Raw genomic sequence first — 20,219 nt, 5'->3', positions numbered from 1 at the left:
AAGTTCTTCCTCTGGCCAGTAGTTCAACAACAAAAAAAGGATTCATTCATTTATTTTTCCAAATTTCACTCGCCAAAAAAGACAACATGCAGGTAGCTAACAATATAGCTCAGGTGAGTAGTTATGCCAATAATTGTAACTTTTTTTCATAAGCACAAGACTCTCATTATTGGTAAATGCAAACATTTCCTCCTGCAGAGGGACACAGTCAGTGGTTCTGATGTGGTATGAAGAAAATAGTATAGTATGAAAATGTTCATAACGAGGCTTGAGGATTTTTTTACACTGTCGCTGTATCTATTGCACTTTTAGCAGCACAAGGTGAGTGCCATATATATATATATATAGATAGATAGATAGATAGATAGATAGATAGATAGATAGATAGATAGATAGATAGATAGATAGATAGATAGATAGATAGATAGATAGATATAGATAGATAGATAGATAGATAGATATAGATATATATGTGTGTGTGTATGTATATATACACACCCCCAGGTTATTATCTTAAAGTTTTGCATTATTAAGTCGCAATTTTGAGATATATAATGAATATTGACCCAAAACTTTGACTTATGGATAGCAAAAAATATCTTTTCAATGCTGGAAACAAGCTTTCACATGATTCAGCAATGTAATAAACGCCATAAATCAATAAAATAGCAGCTGTTGGTCAACCAGACCAGCACGTGAATCATCACGACAGAACAGCAGTGGCACGCAGGGTCAAATCCGCCACAGATTTAAACTCAAAGCGTTTTTCAAATGGCAGTGGGTTAAAATGGCTCTTCACACAAAAAGAACACTACAGTGTACTTTCAGTAATGGTCCCAGATTTGTAACGTGAATAGCCTCTCAAGGCAATTTTGGGCAACAATCAGGCAGAGAGGAGTTGCGAAAATGTTTTGATAGTAATAAGGCCCAATAACACAAAATATGAAAATAAAGGGAGTTCAGTGAGAGACAATTTTTGATTAACTCTGCTCAGATTTCTGATCTAGGCTGCCTAAACCTTGTTTTTGAAACTGGAGCAATATTTCAGGTAGTAAAACTAAAATCTAATACTTACCTCGTGCTTGGATTTGATTCAGCACATGAGCGAGGATAACCATTGCTCACTGCAGTCAGAGATTTTGTAAGGAATACATCAAACGTTAAAATGCTGTGTGGGTGGGTGGGTGCATGTGTGCGTGCTTCTCAGTGATGGGGAGCTGAATGGCGCTTTATGCTGGACAGAGCTCCTGATGTGGAGGATGTAATGGAATATAGACTGGACAGAGGCTGGAGAGAGAATCTCAAGGACATGCAGCCACTGGGCTGGAGGGGCCACTGACAGGGCGGTAATTGAATGCCAGCCTGCATGTGCTGAAGGTCACATCAGCAAATAGCCTGAGTCTGTGTGTGCCTATACATATCTGTGTTACTGCGCTAATCTGGGCCTGCACAATTAAAACATGCAGCACCTAAACTACAACAGAATACAAACTATTCCACTCAAGGAAAGATGCAGCAGAAAGTAAAAAAAAACCTTTTTTTTAAAAGAATTAACAAAAATACTTTAAAACTTCAATGGGTTATAATTGGTGTCAGTATAATAATGAGTAACATAAACTACATTTAAGTTGCTTATTTAAAACCTTCTTATTTGAGAGGAATTTCAAAAATGCACAGATAAACAGAGTGTAGGTGTATGGGTTGTGTATAGAAAAGCCTATAATCTGATGTGTAAAAGAGGATTTAATCAGACTTTGTTAATTGATTACCAAAGGTCAGATATAGTATATGGATTAAGGCCTTTATCTCAGAAGAATAACACAAGTCAGAATAGGAAATAACTATTTAGGAAATATTTGCTGAAAATAAAACACTACTATATATTGTAAATAATAATGTAAAAATATAATAAAATAATGACATTGATGGAAACAAAGAATGGATTACAGAGGAATGTGCAACATGGGAACAAATTATTTGGAAATTATTATAAAGAAACAGGAAACTCTGGTCCAAAATATTATACTGTATTAGCAAAGAAAAAGCAAGGCGTTTTTTTCTAGTTAGCATGCTATATTTATCTATATAGCTGCCTACACTACAATTATAACTATAGCAGTGCATATAAGAGTATAATTATATTAGCAGCTTTCATTGTCCCAAAGTCTAATTTAAAAAGTAAGGAAGAGCACCGGTGAGTCACTAACATTTTATGACTGGTAGCAATGCACTGAATTAAGGATCCAAAACTCTTAATATAATAGACTGATACGACCCGAGTTCATCATTACATACATGCAGTATTAGCTCGACAGTCATAATTTCATGGGTACTGACATATGTTTTGGTATCAAAAGTGAAAGCGAAAGGAAAAATGGAAGATGGGGTGGGGGATTCGGGGTAATCAGTGATTTGAAAGTTAGCTTTAGCAGAACACAGATCAAGGGTTAAAACAGGGATGGAAGGAAGTGTAGTAAAAACGAAAAACAAAACAGGAAAGGACAATGGCTTTACAAGATGACCGTGTGAGTCATGAGATGAGATGGAAATGCTCTAAAATCAAAAAATGTCATTGTGTGATGTCTGTGAAGGTTCATTGTGTGATTTAAAAAGTTGTGTTGGACTGAGTTAATTTTTGCCAGTAATATCTAAAACTTCCAAGTTACTGTGGAATAAACTAAAGGTTGTGTGTGTAAGACCTTTAAATCCTATATGGTACAAACATTTCAAATAAAGATGTGTGTCATGAAACGAACTTGTGAATTATTGGCAGTTTTCCTTGCTAGTTGTTGCTTCAGTTATTGTACCACTTAAACCATGAATACTCAAAGTTTCATATTGAGTAAATGTAGAAAAGAATTTATGCATCAAACCAGGGCAGAAAGATGTGTGTTTGGGTTCAGAGTTGAACAATCGTCTATAAGTGGTGCAAATTTAGCAAAAAAAACTCATTTCTATTGTGTGCCAAGGTTTGCTGTTTTATGTTTCAAAATCCAAGTTTCTGTGTATTGTGTTACCATCTTGGTGTTATATAGTTTTATATAGTTTTGACCACTCTGAAAAAATAACTGTGCAAAGCAATAACATATCTTTTGTTGTTGACTACTTTCCTGAAGTCTTTTTTGTTAACTGTATCTCCTGGCGATTCTGTTGGTGATTTTAGTCTGTCTTTATGGGTTGGATGGGGACACTGACACAATGTACAGGTTCATTTTCATTGAAATCTGAGTCGATGTTGGATGATTCATGCTAGCAACCACTGCACTTTTTTTGGCCTTCAAACATTGAGTACAGATTAGTTTATAGTCTCTCTGCAAGCGGCTGAATAAGTCAGCTGTGTTGCTTGGATATGATTTGTTCGTGGTTAATATCACTTTCACTAAATCCAAAGCAGTTCCTAATAACGAATGATAATCCGCTTCGAAGGACAAACTCTTAACCTTCCACGGTGCCAGAAATTTGAATTGTTTGGTGTAGTTGTCTTTTAACATGTTGGTGTCTCTCCAGACTCGACTTCAAGCTGAGGGGTGCAGGGACCAGCTGTGATTGGCACATACAGACATGTTGTCAGGCAGTGATTTATGGAACGCTTGCTTTGCGTTCTGTCAGCAGAGCACGCATTTTCAGTATCACTCAATCAGTTTCATTTAATTGTGTCAAGCTATTGCGACTCATTGTGATTACATTTCAAGTGATTGTGGAACCCCAAGAACTGCACACAGAAAATCCTGGATTTAGACGAACCTGTAGTTTCCACATTGTTCTACGCACTTTGGTTCTTCAGTGAAGTGTAGGGATGTCCTGATGCCAGAAATGTAGTAGAAGTAATGCCACTCAATAAACAATTTGATACCATAATTAAGAAATAAAGATTATCGTTTAAAAAACTGACATGGTAGTGGTGGACTGCTTATTTCAAAATTTAACATTATATTTTGTTGAAAGGACACAGATTAAAATGTTAAGATGGCTTGGATGCCATTTTTACCACATCATGTCTCCATGCTTTCCTATGTGCTGTACTCTCTTAAGCCTTTGATCATTTAATTTCAAAGATTCATACTCTGTTTACTGTATACCATCCTGCTAATAAACTCCACTGCATAAAACATCTAAAACAGAATTTTGAATTTCTTCCTTTCTTCTACCAACTTTTCCACCTCAGATGGGAATAAAAACGTCTCTGTCAGTTAAATATCTGTGAGCTTTTTAAGTTCCTGCTTGTTTTTTTGTTTTTGTGCAATCTAAAAAGGCACATAAATTAAAGCTGCACCTTGTGTCTACTCTGTGTTCTTCGGTACAGGAACAATCTGATATAGATCTCTTCATTATTTAGTCCTCTTTAATGTCTAGGTTCCCTTCCACTGACAAGCAATGCTCAGTCAGGGATGCGATAGATGTGCTGACACCTGAACGTGCAGCAAGAGGAGAAAGAAGATGGATGTGTGAAATGAGCTTGGCTTGCCAAAGGCACAAAGGGCAAACCAACATCACTGGGCGCTGCTCTGGCAGAGCTGCACATTATAGGGGATCTCTGGCAGTAGCTGTAAGCCAGAGAAACCATTCAGTCATTTTTAAAGTCTCTCACAGCAATTTTTAGATGATTTATAAATGTTTTTAAAAAAAACACTGCAGCTAATAACACATATTAGAGAGTTCACATGGCTTGTCTAATTAAAGCTGCGCACAAGACTGCATCAGTAAACCATATGTAACCACGACACACAGCTTCTATATTCCATACGAGCTGCTCGTACATCAACTGCACACATCGTCCTATCCTCTCATTCACTCGCTCCCTCTCTCACAAGCTTGCTTCCTCTTTCACTGACTGTCACACTCAAGCTGCAGTTCAGCACGATGTAAGTGTGGAATCCACATCTATCGCTGGACATATGCATATGCATGTGAATGTTTCTCCTGAATACACACATTTAAGATGTAAGACATGTGACTAACTCTTAGGAGGAGTATGTCTTGTAAATGACCTAGAAGGATAGGAACTGTTGTGTTATCATCATTCAGTATCTGCAGTTGTGTTCCTGCCTTACTTTGTTCCGTAAACTACAGTTAAACTGTGTTTCAGTCCTTTTCATACATATTAACACATACAATTTGTCAAATCTCATTTGATAACAATAAGAAAACAGTATTTGTTTTGTTAAAATGCACACCAGTTAGCCACAGATTTCCACCTATCGACAGCCAAAGTGAATGCCACTGATCACCTCTTCACAATGCAATGTTCTACTGTGAGACTTTAGTTTGCTATTTATATGGGGACTACTTTACTGCTGATCTAACCTAGCAGACCAGCACAACCCTCATTGTTAAAGCACTCCCTGATGGCAACAGCCTCCCCAAACAGGGCAGTGGATGTAGCTACAGGGCTTGATTAGCACAAAAACACAATCTGACTGAACATCTGCAGGATCCATAGAGACCCCACTGTGCAACCCACAGAACCCAAAGGATCCACTGCCAACATCCCAGTGCCAAGACGCCCCACTCCCAGAAGTCCATGGTGGTGCTACCACTGGGATCTGCTCAATATTATGCACTAATCTATATAATAAACATTCAAAAAGCAAATATGGTAAGTTATTTATAAAGGAACCTGCACATTCATTAACATGAAGTTCATCGTGCAAATATGCCAGATTCAACCATACAAGCTCATTTTTAGCTGTAGTACCAAGTTAAGTTGCAAAAGCATGTAAGCTTAGACACAAAGAGACAGAAACATGAATGATAAAAGGAAACCACAACCATATAAACACAAGAATGCAATCAATAAAACACAGGCAGTAAAAACAGAGACTTTCAGTGACAGCACTTTAGATTATGACAGCATGTTTGAGTATCCAGCAAGAGTTAAGAGATGCATCTACTATATCAGGTATGTCCTGCTCAGTAAGAAAACACTGACTGCCCAAAATGCCCCCTTTTTTTGCAATCCACCCTAAATAATGAAGCGCTTTACAAGCGGCGTTCTGTTCTGTCTCATACTCCTTTACCGTATCTGTGCAATCCTATTTATGTTACATCAGATGGACAAGATATGTTGATATAACGCAGTGTCGTCCACCACCACAGCTCTACTAGCACCCTCAGCATAAAGTAGAGTTATCACCTTTCTGATAATGTCAACAAAACCTGAAAATGAAGAAGCTTTTGTAGATGCAGAATTTATGGGAGAGCCGCTGCGTTGGTTCAGAATTGATCGGACAAATGCTGCTAATAGGATTCTCACTGACTGTATATGGCATATAGATTATCTGTAAAATGATGCCTGAACTACTGAAGAGTGACTATAGAGACTGTTGAACAAAGTCTGTCAGAGAAACAAACAGGTCAGCCTGCAGCTGGGATACTTCTTCAGTGGGGACTTTAAGGGTTCAGTATTGTAAGACCTAATCAAATAAATTAAACCTAATTTGACCTCAACTAAAGGAAACAATGAAAACTGATTTCTGTTATATGTAGTTCACTGTGTATAATCAAGTAACTGACCATGTTCATGAAGAGGACTTCGCTCTGCCTCCTTTAATGAAGCGCCTTGGTGTTATCTGCTCAGTCCAGCCCAGTCTGTCTGGATCTTTATCTACAACTCCCAACACCGAAAGCTAACATGGTCAGGGACTTGTCTTCGCATTCAGCGCCTGCTACTCGAACATATACGGCTGATTCTGATCAGAATATGGTTCTTTTTTTTATCAGTCACTGAACTCAGTCCAAAAAGTCCTCATGAATAAATGACAACAACCTTCTAAGTCATGCCCAATCCAAGGTTAACATATATTTTAACATAGTATTTGCCTGTACTTTCTGAAACAGGAAAAGCATCAATTCCTGAGACTTTTCATATCAATATACGAACACCACAGTGTATCCAGTTTCCTCATTATTTGTATTGTTCAACAAAAACCCCAATGTTTTTTCCTTTGATTCTAAAATAAAGACATCATCAGAGATCTTTGTGGAAAAGCAACAGACCTCAAGTTCTCTCACTGGTTGTTTCACTGTTAAAGGCTTCAACAAACAACAATTAACATTTAAACTGTTAATCAACCAATTACTTACCTCATCAAACATAATAAACAGTGCAAAACATTTTAATTTTATATTTTCAAATATAACATAGGTTTTCCAAAAAAAAAAGTTCATTTCTAAAAAGCAAAACTAGAAGTGAATAAGAAATTAACTCATACATTTTATTGCTAATAGTTTGAGGATTTCTTCATCATAAGTCATCAGATCAGTAACAGAATAGGAGCATTTGCATGTAAAATATATGAAATATGGATAAAATAAACCGGGCTTTCTGTTATCCATTGTATGCAAATGCTCGACTACTCCGCCTAGGCTGCACTGTTGAGTTCAGATCCACTGAGCGCAGCGCAAGCTAGCAAGACAGAAGCTAAGCTCATTGCAACATGGCAACTGCCTCAGTGCTACCCGAAATTTAACCTCCCCCACCCTCATTCAGATCTGGCGTTTGGAACTATCTTCTATCTATCCTGATGGTAAGCGCGTCATGGACAAAAGCAAAACAGTGTGTCGGATGTGCCACGCAATGCTCAATTGGTGGGAACTAGTGCGTTAGCGCAGTTTGCTTGTTAACGTGTTGATGCCGTCCAGCCCCACGCACGGGGCGATCCGTGGTAACTCGTTAACGGAGATTTGCCACGTTATGGCGTTGATGTCATTTTAACGAGATTAACGCTGACAGCACTAGTGGGAACACAACGAATATGACTGCACATTTACCCCGACATCATCCTAGTGCAAAGACAAGTGAAAGCAGACAAAAACAACAAGCACGCATGCTACAAACTTTACCCGAGTCATTTAGACAGCTGTTAGCACATGATTCTCCTTATGGGGACCTGATATGTTTAATATGCTGCTGAGAATATACCCCAGAAGAAGCGGATAGTATAGCTTTTATTTTGGAAAGAGCCATTTCTCTGTAATAAACTCTCTTTTCCAAAGATGAGTGATTTCTCGATCAGATAGATTTTTTTTTTTTATTATTTTGTTGTTTCAGCAACGTTAAATTTAAAAACTGTACTTTTGAGTTAAAATATATATTTATAATTTTAATAAATTACAAATTAAAAAGGCATGAACATTTTTTTGTATTGAAAAAATAGCGAACCGTGACACCAAAGTATCGAACCGAACCAGCCAAAGCATGTCTAAGAGCGAGAGCAGCATGTCAGCCTAGGATCATGATTTAGTATCTAAAAACAAAGCTTTGTCAACAACCTCCAAAAAAGCACAAAACTTTGCAAAATATGCAAAAAATAAAATATGCCCACTAAAGGTGAAAGCAAATCCTTGAGAGGATATCTGGTGAAAAAATGCTAACGCTAAGCTAGCTAAGAACCCAGAGTGAAAGCTGAGTGAATGCCGACCCAAACAACCAGACCCTTAACTTCAACAGGTAACAAGCAGATGAGCAGTCGGGCTGCAGCCTCCCTCTCTACCTGTTCACGTTTCGAAAGCAGAAACATTCGCTTTTTTGTGCCGGTTTACATTCTTATCAATTCCCATCCCCAGCTCCTGAAGACTTACAATGTTGTTACTTTAGTTACCGTTAAACCAAAGTAACTAAGGTACTGTGAAGGAAAAACACTTCTGAAACACGTTATATTACCATTTGCTTCCGTTTGACTAATGGAAAATGCATTTCCTTACACTAATAAATGCTTCTGTCTGTAAGATGCACGCATCAGTGAAACACTGTTCAGTATTTTTTCTATATTGTCAGAAATAGCGCTATCACAAGTTTGCTTGAAATATCATGATAGAATTTTGAAGCTGTATCACCCACACCTAACTGAATTAGTGACCCACTTATTGTTCATTTCCTCTCAGTTTAAATCCCTGATTAATCTTTAAGTACATTTTTTGATCGACTGCCTTTTTAATTAAATTCACATTTTATTTACTTTTTAGCCACATGTGAAGAAATGCTGACTTGACAACTTGTACATATCACTAAACCTGACATACTGAGGCACATTATATTACTCTTATCACTGCAAGCAGTGAACTGCTACATGCTTCGAGAGAGATGAGGATCTAAAGGCTGCAGGTGTCAGTCCATCCAACGAGAACCACATATTCTGAAAAACTGGCTTTCCCAGAATGCTGCAGGCTTTGTTTGGAGACTCCGCTGGGACTGGACTGGCTGAAGGAGGAGTAGAGAAGGGAGGGGGCATCAGCAGAAAGAGCTGGCACATGCCCAGTACTGAAAGTCTGCCATCCACAGCTTGAGCACGGCCCCTCTCCTAAGCTTACTAAGCTTTACTCTCACGACAGCGAGCGACAACGTAAGGCGCAGAGAAAAACTGAGAGAGTGAGAGAAAGAGTTTGTACAGTATGTCTGCAGAAAAACGATTGGTTGGACAGAATCAGGAGGGGATCACTGCAGAACTGTTTGGCAGACATATAAAGCAAAGTCACACTGGACAAATATTTCAAGTTTAAACTGATATGAAATGAATAATAAGTGATTAATCAATGCTTCTTAATTCTTAACTGAGAACCCAAAACTGAAAAAAGGTTTATGTACTTATAACTTTATGCTCAACTTGACAAGAGGAAAGAAAAATCAAGGACTTCACATGACTTGAACTAGCCAGTTTGTGTGGGCCAGAAGCTACTGTCTCTATTACCAATCAACTTAATTCAGTCAGGCGATTAAATAATGGAAAGCTTCTTATTCTGAGAAACTAAACTGTTGGGCTCATAGTATCAACAAATATAATGAAAACCTAAAAAGAAGTGATGGGAGAAAAAAACCTTTAACCACGTTATGAGTGTTGATGTTTCATAGTTTGCCCACTACAACTTCCCCGTTGGCCACATATGTGTTTGGAGGGCCACAAACACAGGAGCAGCTGATCTGATCAGAGTCACTGAGAGAGTGTAAACTATTAAATAAATAACTACACACAACAAATGTTAGCGAAATCTGTTTATGTTTTGTGTGTCTGAAAGAAGTTTGCTGCATGTTTTTATTATGATGTACATGTGATATATCAGCCGGGTCACGTGACAGTTTGTGAAACAGTCACAAAAAATCAATCCAATTTTTTGTGTTCATGCACACGAGCTGTTATGAGTATGAATTTGTAAGCAAAGCATTTAAATAGGAAATGTATTTCATGTCAAAAACATGGCGTTTTTTGTAGAGAAAGCAGGAAGTTGTCACTGTGGCAACCAGGAAAAAAGACACGGCAGCCAGTATTTTAACCTACATCATGATAATTTTGTAAATCTAACTCAGTAGTTTCTAATAAACTAACTTAATTGAAATTTATAATGCATTTAAAAAACAAAACTGAAGCTGTGACATGTATGAGTTGCATTTGGGCCTCTGGTATGAAAGTCAAGATGACTTATTTCTCCTCCACCCCGTTCCACCCTAAGTAGCTGGATTTTTTTGCTCCCTTTTAATCAGTACATTTCAAAAGTCATGTTCAGGGGCACAAAGAAAAAATGGAAAATTCATGTCCTCCAGCACGAATCAATAGATAGAAGGTCATGACTATATTATGAACTGCTGTGAGTCCAGACTGTATACATATGTATTTATTTATGTTCTTAACTCATTTTGTGATGTGAATTATTGGCCTCTTGGCTAAGTGCAGTTTCCAAACTATATTTTCCCTGGAGGATAGTAAAGACTATCGAATCCAAACTACTGACAACAAAGAAAATCTGAAATCTTTAATTAAATTGGCTTTTGGGTCCAGTGAGGCCATGGTGTCAACGCCAAAGAGCTCTAATGCAGATGCACTGGCACCCAGTCCCTAAAGTAATTTTGGTTATTCCAGCTTGTTTTCCCCCAGTGAACTGTGTGCTCATTAAGTGCAGATTGTCTGACACAGAAGTCAGACAATCATGGAAATTGGATGCATAAAATATCAAAATCAGGTTTCAACAAATCAAAACCAGAAAAAAACAATTCAACAGTCATTATCTGATTTTGCATGTGTGTGTGCAGGTGTTTGTCACATTCATTAAGTAAAAACAGTTTTAATTCTCAATTAAAAGTGAAGAAAAAAATCAAACATGGATCATATTAAATCTCTAATCACATTAAACCATAAATTAAATCTAAACCAAATTTAACTCTTTATTTGTTGTGTTTTTAGTCATTTTAAATAAATTGTGAAACTATCACCAGATTAGCCTTGCTTACCTAAACCTAATTTTTGACTGCTGTTCACAAAGATTAGATCTTATAGAAAAATCACAGTTCCTATTCAGTCAACACATAAAACATCATTAAACCCAACTGTAGTGGAAGTTTAAAGACAGAAGCCACAGTGGATGTCAGACAAATTAAAACTCTGCTGTCAAAACAGTATTTCAACCATATCACGAACTGCAGCCTCACTTAATGTCCCAGACAGTTCTAGCATCCAGACAAAAACCGAAGGCAGACCCATTTATCTGAACGACAATCTGAATCAGGACCCACAGACGCAGTAGGAGGGTTTTCAGACGGTGCCTCGGTGCTTCGGGGAGCCCTCAGATATGTGAGTGACATTTCTGACACCTTCATAAATCCCATCTGCATCTGTATATCCAGCTCATTTAAGAGCAAGCATGCCAAGCCATGGCTCATGAGGGAGTTCCGGATCCAGTGAAACATCAAGGAGGTGGTTCACAAGAAGACAAATACAGATGAATACCATCTGGCCAAAAGCCAGCTCGACAAACTCTTAAAAAACAGAGAGTCCCAGCAGAGGACCAGGGAGGAGATCAGTAAGCCATCAGTGACTCTGAAAATAGTCCTTCAAGTGTACCACTTCCCAACAATGGCCAATGACAATTAATTACTTCTGTATTGCCGTCAGTGTCCCTCACGCTTCACCTTCATTGGTTGCCAAGTCACTGTTGACTTTGCTGAGCTAACCTCAGCTGTCCCTCACCATATGCCGTCTCCCCAATGGACACTTGGCAAAAATAAAAAATAAGAAATGTCTAGTTCCTGTGACTGATTGTTCACCGAATCAGAAAAATATGTTGAAACTGTTGATTACATTTGGTGAAGAGGTTATAAAGAGGATGTTGTATATAGTATTTGTATTTGTATTCTATTTTTATCTTATTGTATATTTATTTTATTTTATTCTACTGTATATAGTATTTTATTTTATTCTATTCTGTACAGTTGTGTACTGTATTTATTCTTATTGTATTCTAATTTTTGCCTCATAACTTTTGCACTGTCCACTCCTGCTGTGACAAAACAAATTTCCCACGTGTGGGACTAATAAAGGTTATCTTATCTTATCTTATCTTATCTTATCTTATCTTATCTTATCTTATCTTATCTTATGCTGAAGCTTAACTATAAATAATGTCTCCGTTTGCTTTTGGAGACACAGAAACAACAAGTAACAGTCCTTAAATCCTACTAAACACCTTCTTCCTGTGGTGCGTCGCTACTTGGGGCAAAAGAAAAAGAGTAACAAATGTTGGAAATAATCAGTAACAAATGAGTAGTTACCGTTGTGTGTGGCTCAGTTAATGGTGCAGGTTAATGAGGACTTGAGGGGAGCTACTAATTAAAAAACAAGAATGACTACAAAGTGATGATTACCTACCACTATAGTGGTTCACTAATATGCTACTTTTTGAGATAGCCGTTAGATGATCAAATAAGATAGATCATAAAATATTAGTTTGCATGATAATTTAATGAGTTTGAAGTCTTATCAGAAACTTTCCTACACTTTACAATAATTCCATTCAATGATTCTTGATTCTTCTTGAGTCTTCTTGATTTTTTTTGTTTTATTCACATAGTGCAAAAATCACAAGAGTTGTCTCAAGGTCCTTTATATTGTAAGGTAAAGACCCTACAACAATACAGAGAAAAGCCCAACAATCAAACAACCACCTATGAATATACACTTGGTAACAGTGGAAAGGAAAAAGTTCCCTTTTAACAGGAAGAGACCTCCTGCAGAATACTTTGAGGAGTGGTTTTACAACTCTTGAAAATGACAATACAAAGTAATCCTTACCTAAATGAAAGCAGTAGACTCAATTAACGAATTACGGGACTACTTTCTTATAACTCAGTGCTGCTTTACTCGAGAGTCCTGGTCACACTCCAGGAATCACGTCTCTTTCAGATGGAAATCCAAATTTTTGCCAAGAACTGTTTAAGACTTATCAACCCATGAAGGATCAGAACCTATTCAGAAGGGTTTCTAAACTACTCATTGTAATTTTATAAGCTCTGTGCATGCCTCACAGTGTATTACAGCAAACACGTTTGCAGATGATGCCTCGTCTACATCTCAAAATGCACTTTAAGTCCCTATAAAGGAGGCGTAAAGCCTGTGCAAAACCCTGTTGTACCATTAACACAACTTAGTGTTTTAAGACAATTCTAGTCCAAAAATCAGTTTTATTGTCACTGCAGGTGTATCAGTATATTATATTTAGATTTTCTTTCTGAGGCTATCCTGTATGTCTATCCTGTATGTGTTCAATTAGAACTTTCTTTCCTAAAATTCTTATCTTGTAGCGTTTATCCAAATATCTAAATGTGATTTATTTTAATACATTATCAAATATTAACATACAATCTCATCTGAAAGTTACATTGTGTAAAATCTTACCTCTATATGTTTTTATCCCTTCCAATTTAGGTGCACAATCCTAGCTACAGTAGCCACTGTAGGACAAAAAACTCTGGTCACCATTCATCTATAGTGAGTGTAGGCTGTGAGTCTGCTGTTTACCCTGTCAATATGTGTCTACAACCATTTCTGGTGGAGGAGGCTGTAAAACTTAAAAGGAGTCCAATACGAGTTGATGAGTCAGTGAAGCTCACTTCTCTCAAATGACAGTCATACTGAGGTGCTGAGGCTGAGAACTTTTCTGTCAGTTAGTGCTGCTGCTTTTGTGGTATTAGCTGCTGTTAGCCTCCGTTAGCCTCTGTTTGCTGCTCTTAGCCTCTGTTAGCCTCTGTTACAACATTCATTAAAGTGGATTTAACATCGTTGGACTTGGACACTTAGTGAATGAATTCTCATACAATGTGAGAATGTAATCAAACTATCTCAACCAGTATATTCAAGAAGGCGGGGGATCACAGCCACTACATCAAACCAATGCCTGCTCCTATGCATTTTTAATTGATTAAGTCTAGGTTTATGAGAATTTAATTTATTTTTGGAAGACACAATCCCACAGTCAATGTATATTAATAAGTTTAAAAAAAGAATATTTTTCCCCATTAAATAACCTGAAAAACAACTGAATGTAGCTTAAAATAATTAATTATATAAATTTGATAGTATACGAAAGAATAATAATTATATCTCATTACACAAAACATTCTCCATTTATGCAATAAAATATATATGTGCAACTATTTCTGAGACAAGTCACCAGACATCATGAATTTAAGTTTGAAACATGTCATCATTTTGCTGCAGGCTCACGGTCATTTATTAATCCCTAACACTGAGCAAAGTGCACATACAACAAAAACCCAGCCATGGAAAATGAGCCAAGTCTCAGCTCATCTGAGATCCAACTTTGATTCTCTTTCTTTGGAGCAAGTAAGTTTCTGGCCATTTGTTTTGTCCATTGGAATATAAAAATTGGACCTGAAGCCTCCATACATGGAAGCAATGATCAAGAATAAATGACATAATCTGCAGTGGCAAATCCATCAAACTTTATGAAAAATATAACATTTTAATAGCAGGGTAGTTGTTTCACCTTGCCTACAGTGCATATGCTAAGCTAGGCTAAATAGCGGCAGGGTGTAGATTCTCAATTAATGGACACACATGAAAGTAGTAATGTTCTTCCAAATAATTAGCTGCCAGAGTAAATACTGATGTTAATGTTTTAGCAGTATGCTACATTTTCAACTATTTTCAACTGTACCTATACTTAACACGTCGTTTCTTGTTCTCTATTAACCAAAAATTACATCAAAACACTTCATTTATTGCCAGAAATCCTTAAACTCTGAGCACAGGTCAGTGTGCGCTGTAGTTCACGAACAGTCAAGAAAAGGCACAGTTGGTGTTTTCATGCTTTGTCAGTGATTTTTCGTGGTAGCAGGCTACAATCAGATGGTATATTTAGGGTCCCTGTAATATTTGAAGTAGACCGCCTCTCATTTGTAGTCACTAATAGCCTATGTCGTGATTTGTGATTCTCTCATGCAGCCTGTGAGGCTTAAATCACCTTCTGTGCAGTGACTATATCAGACAACACCTTTGAATCGATATGATTAAGATCCCCATCTATGTAAGGCAGATGATGAGTGTTTAAAAAAAACCATCTGAGCGGTTTCTCTTCCTAAATCAAACTCGTTTCACTACATTTGCTCAAGATTTCATATTGGGCTTATCTTGGCCTTGGCTGACATCACAGGAGGAGTCAGACCTGTGAGCAGACCAGTTTTGACTGGGTATGTGGGGGTCATTGGGATAAGTACTAGGGGACAACTTGGCAGATGTCTCCCTCCTCTGGACACAAGTGGAAAAGCAAGGTTAAGTAAGTACATGGGTCAATACAGAGTGCTGGTAAAAATAAATAAATAAATATGAACAAAAGGGAGATTGTGCAGGTTGTAACTGCAGGAATGACTAGTTTACGAAGCTCTTAGATCAGCACAGGCGAGTCTTGCAGCCTGGGTGCTTAGTGCATCACATACAGCACCGTGACCCCCCTCCCTCCCTCCCTCCATCCATGTGCAATGTGAAATTCAGCATACGAATCCCATGCATGCTGCAGCGGGCTCTATCAAATCCAAGAGTGCATTTTATCTGACACGTGATGCATTATTTAGTTACTTTTCCATCTTGAGGGCTGAGACGGTCACACCCCTCTCTGGAGAACTCAAATGGGACTGCTTGCTATGATAGCCTACAATGCACACATTTCCCCTCAGCAGCAGCAGCAGGGCCGTTATCTTCCAATCTGCTCGCTGCTTTATCACCCAAATGAGCCTCACATATTTCACATACACGGGCCAAACCCACCAGCCACATTAATAGAGCTATCTTTGCCGTGATCAGTCATCGTGGACACATGGATGTGTTATCAGAATTAGGCTATCTCATTTCAGGTAACCATGTAAATGAGCCAGGCCGTTTTCAAGGCAATTTTTGTTTTCCTGACAGCCTTTAACCAGGGCTAAACTTTCACGTGACATATGAGATATGCAGCCATTTGTTAGAATCAAATTGCCCCACAGTTCATATGACCTAACATACAGAAGAAGAAGGAGGGAGGGAGGGGGGGGGAGGCAAAAAAAAATCTCTTGCGATCAGAACAAGCAGCACCAAGAGCACGCGAAGACAGCAGAAATCAAAAGCTATGTGCGGCACAAGATATATTGCACTTCAACTCACCTTGAGCGGCCGTTCCTCTGGTGCTGAATACACTTGCTATCAGAGTGGCCACATACCAAATCATAGTACTATTGCCGACCAGCTATTACCACGCAAAGTGCCCCGTTCAACCAATCTCTCATATTCGACCTTGCACCTCGCGGTCTCTTAGCACAAGCCCCTTTTCATATCCTATTTTCTTTCCTCGTGGCGTTTCCCTTCATCCCTTCCCTCCCCCGTCCTTCCATCCGCATCCTCTCCCGAAGAGACAGAGCACCTGCACCGTTTGTAGTAGACGGAGCCGTTTTACGAGCGCATAGTGAAACCAAGTGTGAGAATGCAGCCACAGGTCCGCCTCTCCTGTCACTGGATTGGCTGCTGATTGAGTCTTTGGGGCGTGTATTGGTTCTCCTTACGCCCCGCACCCGAATGACAGGAGAATCGGCCGTGCGCCGATTCAAGGTGAGTTGGAGCGTGCCGTAGTAGTGGAACCGCAGTATCATGCGCATTGACAAGAGAGCCCGTGTCCACATCTTTGAACACCTCTCCTAAAGTGTCCCCACGTGCACCATCACCGCACGCCATCCATTCATCCACCCACTTGCCTTTTGCATTATTCCTCATATCAATACTGGCAACCTCCCCCCCCCCAATCCCGCTACATAGGTTGCAGGTTGACTGTGTGTGTAATGAAAATGGGGGACGCTGGTGGAGCTGTGTGACTCATCTGTGGCTCCTCCACAGCCGTCGGTAGCTGTCATGTCGCTGTTGCCGGTTTAAAACACTCGTTTTTTTAGGGTTTTGGGGGGTTTCGCTACTGTGCCGTGTCTGGCTTTATTTGCTGGGTGTGGCGACACATGCGAGAGCGTTTTCCACTATTTTTTCCTCGATGGCCGCGAGCGTGAGGATGCAGCTCCATCATGCTGCCCACTGCGTACACATGGTTGCCACTGATAAGGGTGCCTCAGATTCACCCCCTCTGTTTTTCTACATGCATGACCACAGAGGATTCAGAACGCCTGTGCGTCTCTGGCTGCTCCACATCAGCTCAGATCGCGCACAAACTACACTCCTTACACGCTCCTGCCGCCGCCGCCGCCGCTGCTGCCTTGTTACTGAAGATAAACATGTGGGTGATCTATCATTTTAGCAAAGTCTTGCAGCCGAATTTGTCTCATTTTTGCCTCGACATTTCTGTCTGTCTTGTCTGTCTGTCTCACCCCTCCCTCCTTTTTTTTCTTTTTTTGCTCCTGCGTGAAATCAAAGAAAAATCTACAAATGTGACCAAAAAAAAAGATCAAAGACACCCCCCCCCCCTTTTTTTTGTCTGGAAACCATGCAGTGAAATGATATTGTCATAACGCATTTGAATATTTTAGCACACATTTGAAATCCACTATAGGGCTCAGGTTTTACTGGGATTAAACCTCAAGCATTAAGCCTCCTCCACATAAACTCGGGCATATGTGTTAAATGCAATAGCATTTAAAAGGGACAGGCATACTGAAGTATCATACAGAACACAGTCTCTAACTCATCTTCGAGATGAGTTGCACTTTATCTCAGATGTGGGACATTTTGATGGAATATTCAAACAAAGGATAATTGCCCATTCTTTGATTTGGTGATGGTGGTGATGCACTAATGTCACCTTAAATTCTCATAAAGGTGTCAGGTTCAGGTGTGGTTACTTTCAAGACCAAAGCTGTGATCCACGCATCCTCTTCAGGGTGGTAGTGTGGCTGGAGCCCGGAGCCCATCGCAGCTGCAACAGGGCGAGAGGCAGGGTACGCCTTGGACAGGTCACCCGTCTGTTGCAGGGCTAACACATGGAGGCAGAAAACCATTTGCACTCACATCACATCTATTGGCAACTTCAAATTACTAGTTAACCTAACCCCACTACCTTCATCTCTATAGACTGAAGGAGAGAACCTGTGCAATATGCAAACTCCAAATAGAAAGGCCCCAGCCAGAGGGTGGATTTGAACCCATGCAGGACCTTCTTGCTGTGAGGTAACTGTGCTAACCACTGCTCCACCATGTCGCTTGCCGTGATTCAGATAATCTTATGAAACCTTCCACTTATTGTTATGCTGTAAGCAAGCATTTACCCCCATTCAGATTCTTTTTCTTTCACCCGCTCTATGTTACTTGCTTCCAGCCTTCAGATGGGCTCACACAAGATCAGGGGTTAAGGATTTATAAGACAGGAAGTAAGTAAAATAATAATTTGTATTGAATATACCTTTATTGTGAAATTCCACAGAGCTTTGCAGTACCAAGCCTCTAAAAAGTGTTCAAATGAATCAAACTTCGTGCAAATATGAGGTAGAGGTAGCATCTGCTCCTCCCTCACAGCAAGCTGTAGCATGCTGCATACATGTTTCGGTGCAGCTCTTATAGGTGTGAGACCCAGTGCAGGATGCTAAAGAAAGCCTCCCTGAGCTCATGTTGTGCCAGTAAGAGAACAGCCTGAATGCTGCTGCTGCTGCTGCTGGAAGGAAGGCTTTACTCAGCAGCAGGCTCAATGGCATATACAATGCAAGTTGTGAGTCATAAATTATGAGTCCTAATTATCAATAGCAGTGTGGCAGGAAGCTCTTGTTTAGTCATGCCCCTACATTTAAACTCCGCAGAGAGAGCTGCACGGAAGAAGTGTTAGCAATGCAGCTCGAGCCATTTGGAAGGTGGAGCATCCGTCAGATTCTCACAATTGCTGCCGGTGGAGTTGTGCAGCGTTGTGCTGTGGCTGCTGCATGGCAAAACAAGGTCATATTACCGCCAGACCCCCCTTCCCTCTCCAACCCTCACCTAAAGTTACAGAAGTGCTGACACAACACCAGGACACATTATAGGCCTATACCTTGAATATCCCGAGCCTTTGATGAGCCTGTTTCCACGGGGACAAACATGACATTTGCTTCAAAAGACCACAGGAGAGCCTTTTTTGTTGTTGTTGTAATTTCTATGGAGAACTTGATTTTCTATAACGAATGGCAAAGAAAAGATAAGAGTTAGGATAATCTCTTATGTAACACCACTTCTATTAGTTTTACAGCTCCAATCGAGGAGGCTGAGGATAGTTATTACCAAATGGAGCAAGGGAACATAAAAAAGTCTATATTTTTAAATATAGTGCGAACCAGTCGTGCTGTCTGGAAAATAATTTCAGGGATTTTTTTTGTGGAAAACAGTAATTTCTTTTAATGAAGGCATCATTAATCAGATTTCGGTTTCACCACATCCTTGCTGCAGAATGCTTTAAAGTGTATCAGTACAATTTTGGTGCAGCATTTCTGATTTTGATCATTCAAGGTCACGTTGCTGCATGTTGCATCTGCTGGATTTCCACATGTAAGGGAGGCTTATTACGTGTGGTTTTTTTTGTGCTTGAATAAAAGATTATATCACTCCACTACCACCAAGTCCTGTACACTTGCTTATTTTTAGGGTGAACATCCGGTGGGATCATCTCAATCTGTCGCCACTGTGAGCAGACAAGTTTTTTTTTCCATGTCCTCCACAAGATTACTCTAAAAACTGGAAAAGAATACAGTTATAGTGTCCTTAATCCACAATTTTCAAACAAAACCCACAGCAAATCCTGGCTCTGTTCCTTTATTGTAGTGTGTTTAAAATCCAGTGCAATATGCATAGGCTCAAATGCTCCCACAGACTCGGATGCTTTAGTGACAGAGACATATGGGTGTGTACACTGAGGGCCCCATCCAGCATCAGTCAGTCAGGCTGCAGCTCGCTAACCTGCTTGCACCAAGCAAGATGTCAAGGACGTCGACTGCTGAGCAGATGTTCTGCTGC

The 20,219-nt window shown here is 39.4% G+C and overlaps 1 protein-coding gene across 3 annotated transcripts in view; it reads right to left on the bottom strand.

Moving 5' to 3' along the window:
- igsf9ba (immunoglobulin superfamily, member 9Ba) overlaps positions 1 to 16,694 on the bottom strand; it is a 74,344-nt gene extending 57,650 nt beyond the window's left edge. For all 3 annotated transcript variants that reach the window (XM_005739320.1, XM_005739321.1, XM_005739323.1), the window contains exon 1: positions 16,419 to 16,694. In XM_005739320.1, the coding sequence (XP_005739377.1) occupies positions 16,419 to 16,482 (64 nt within the window). In that variant the 5' untranslated portion in view covers positions 16,483 to 16,694. The remainder of the gene's footprint in view (positions 1 to 16,418) is intronic.
- Positions 16,695 to 20,219: the final 3,525 nt, after the last annotated feature.

This window comes from Pundamilia nyererei, unplaced genomic scaffold, assembly GCF_000239375.1.
Source record: "Pundamilia nyererei isolate P.nyererei 1_Seehausen unplaced genomic scaffold, PunNye1.0 scaffold00091, whole genome shotgun sequence".
Taxonomy (NCBI): Eukaryota; Metazoa; Chordata; class Actinopteri; order Cichliformes; family Cichlidae; genus Pundamilia; species Pundamilia nyererei.
Note: the sequence above shows the minus strand (reverse complement) of the source record. Positions and strands in the feature narration are given on the sequence as shown.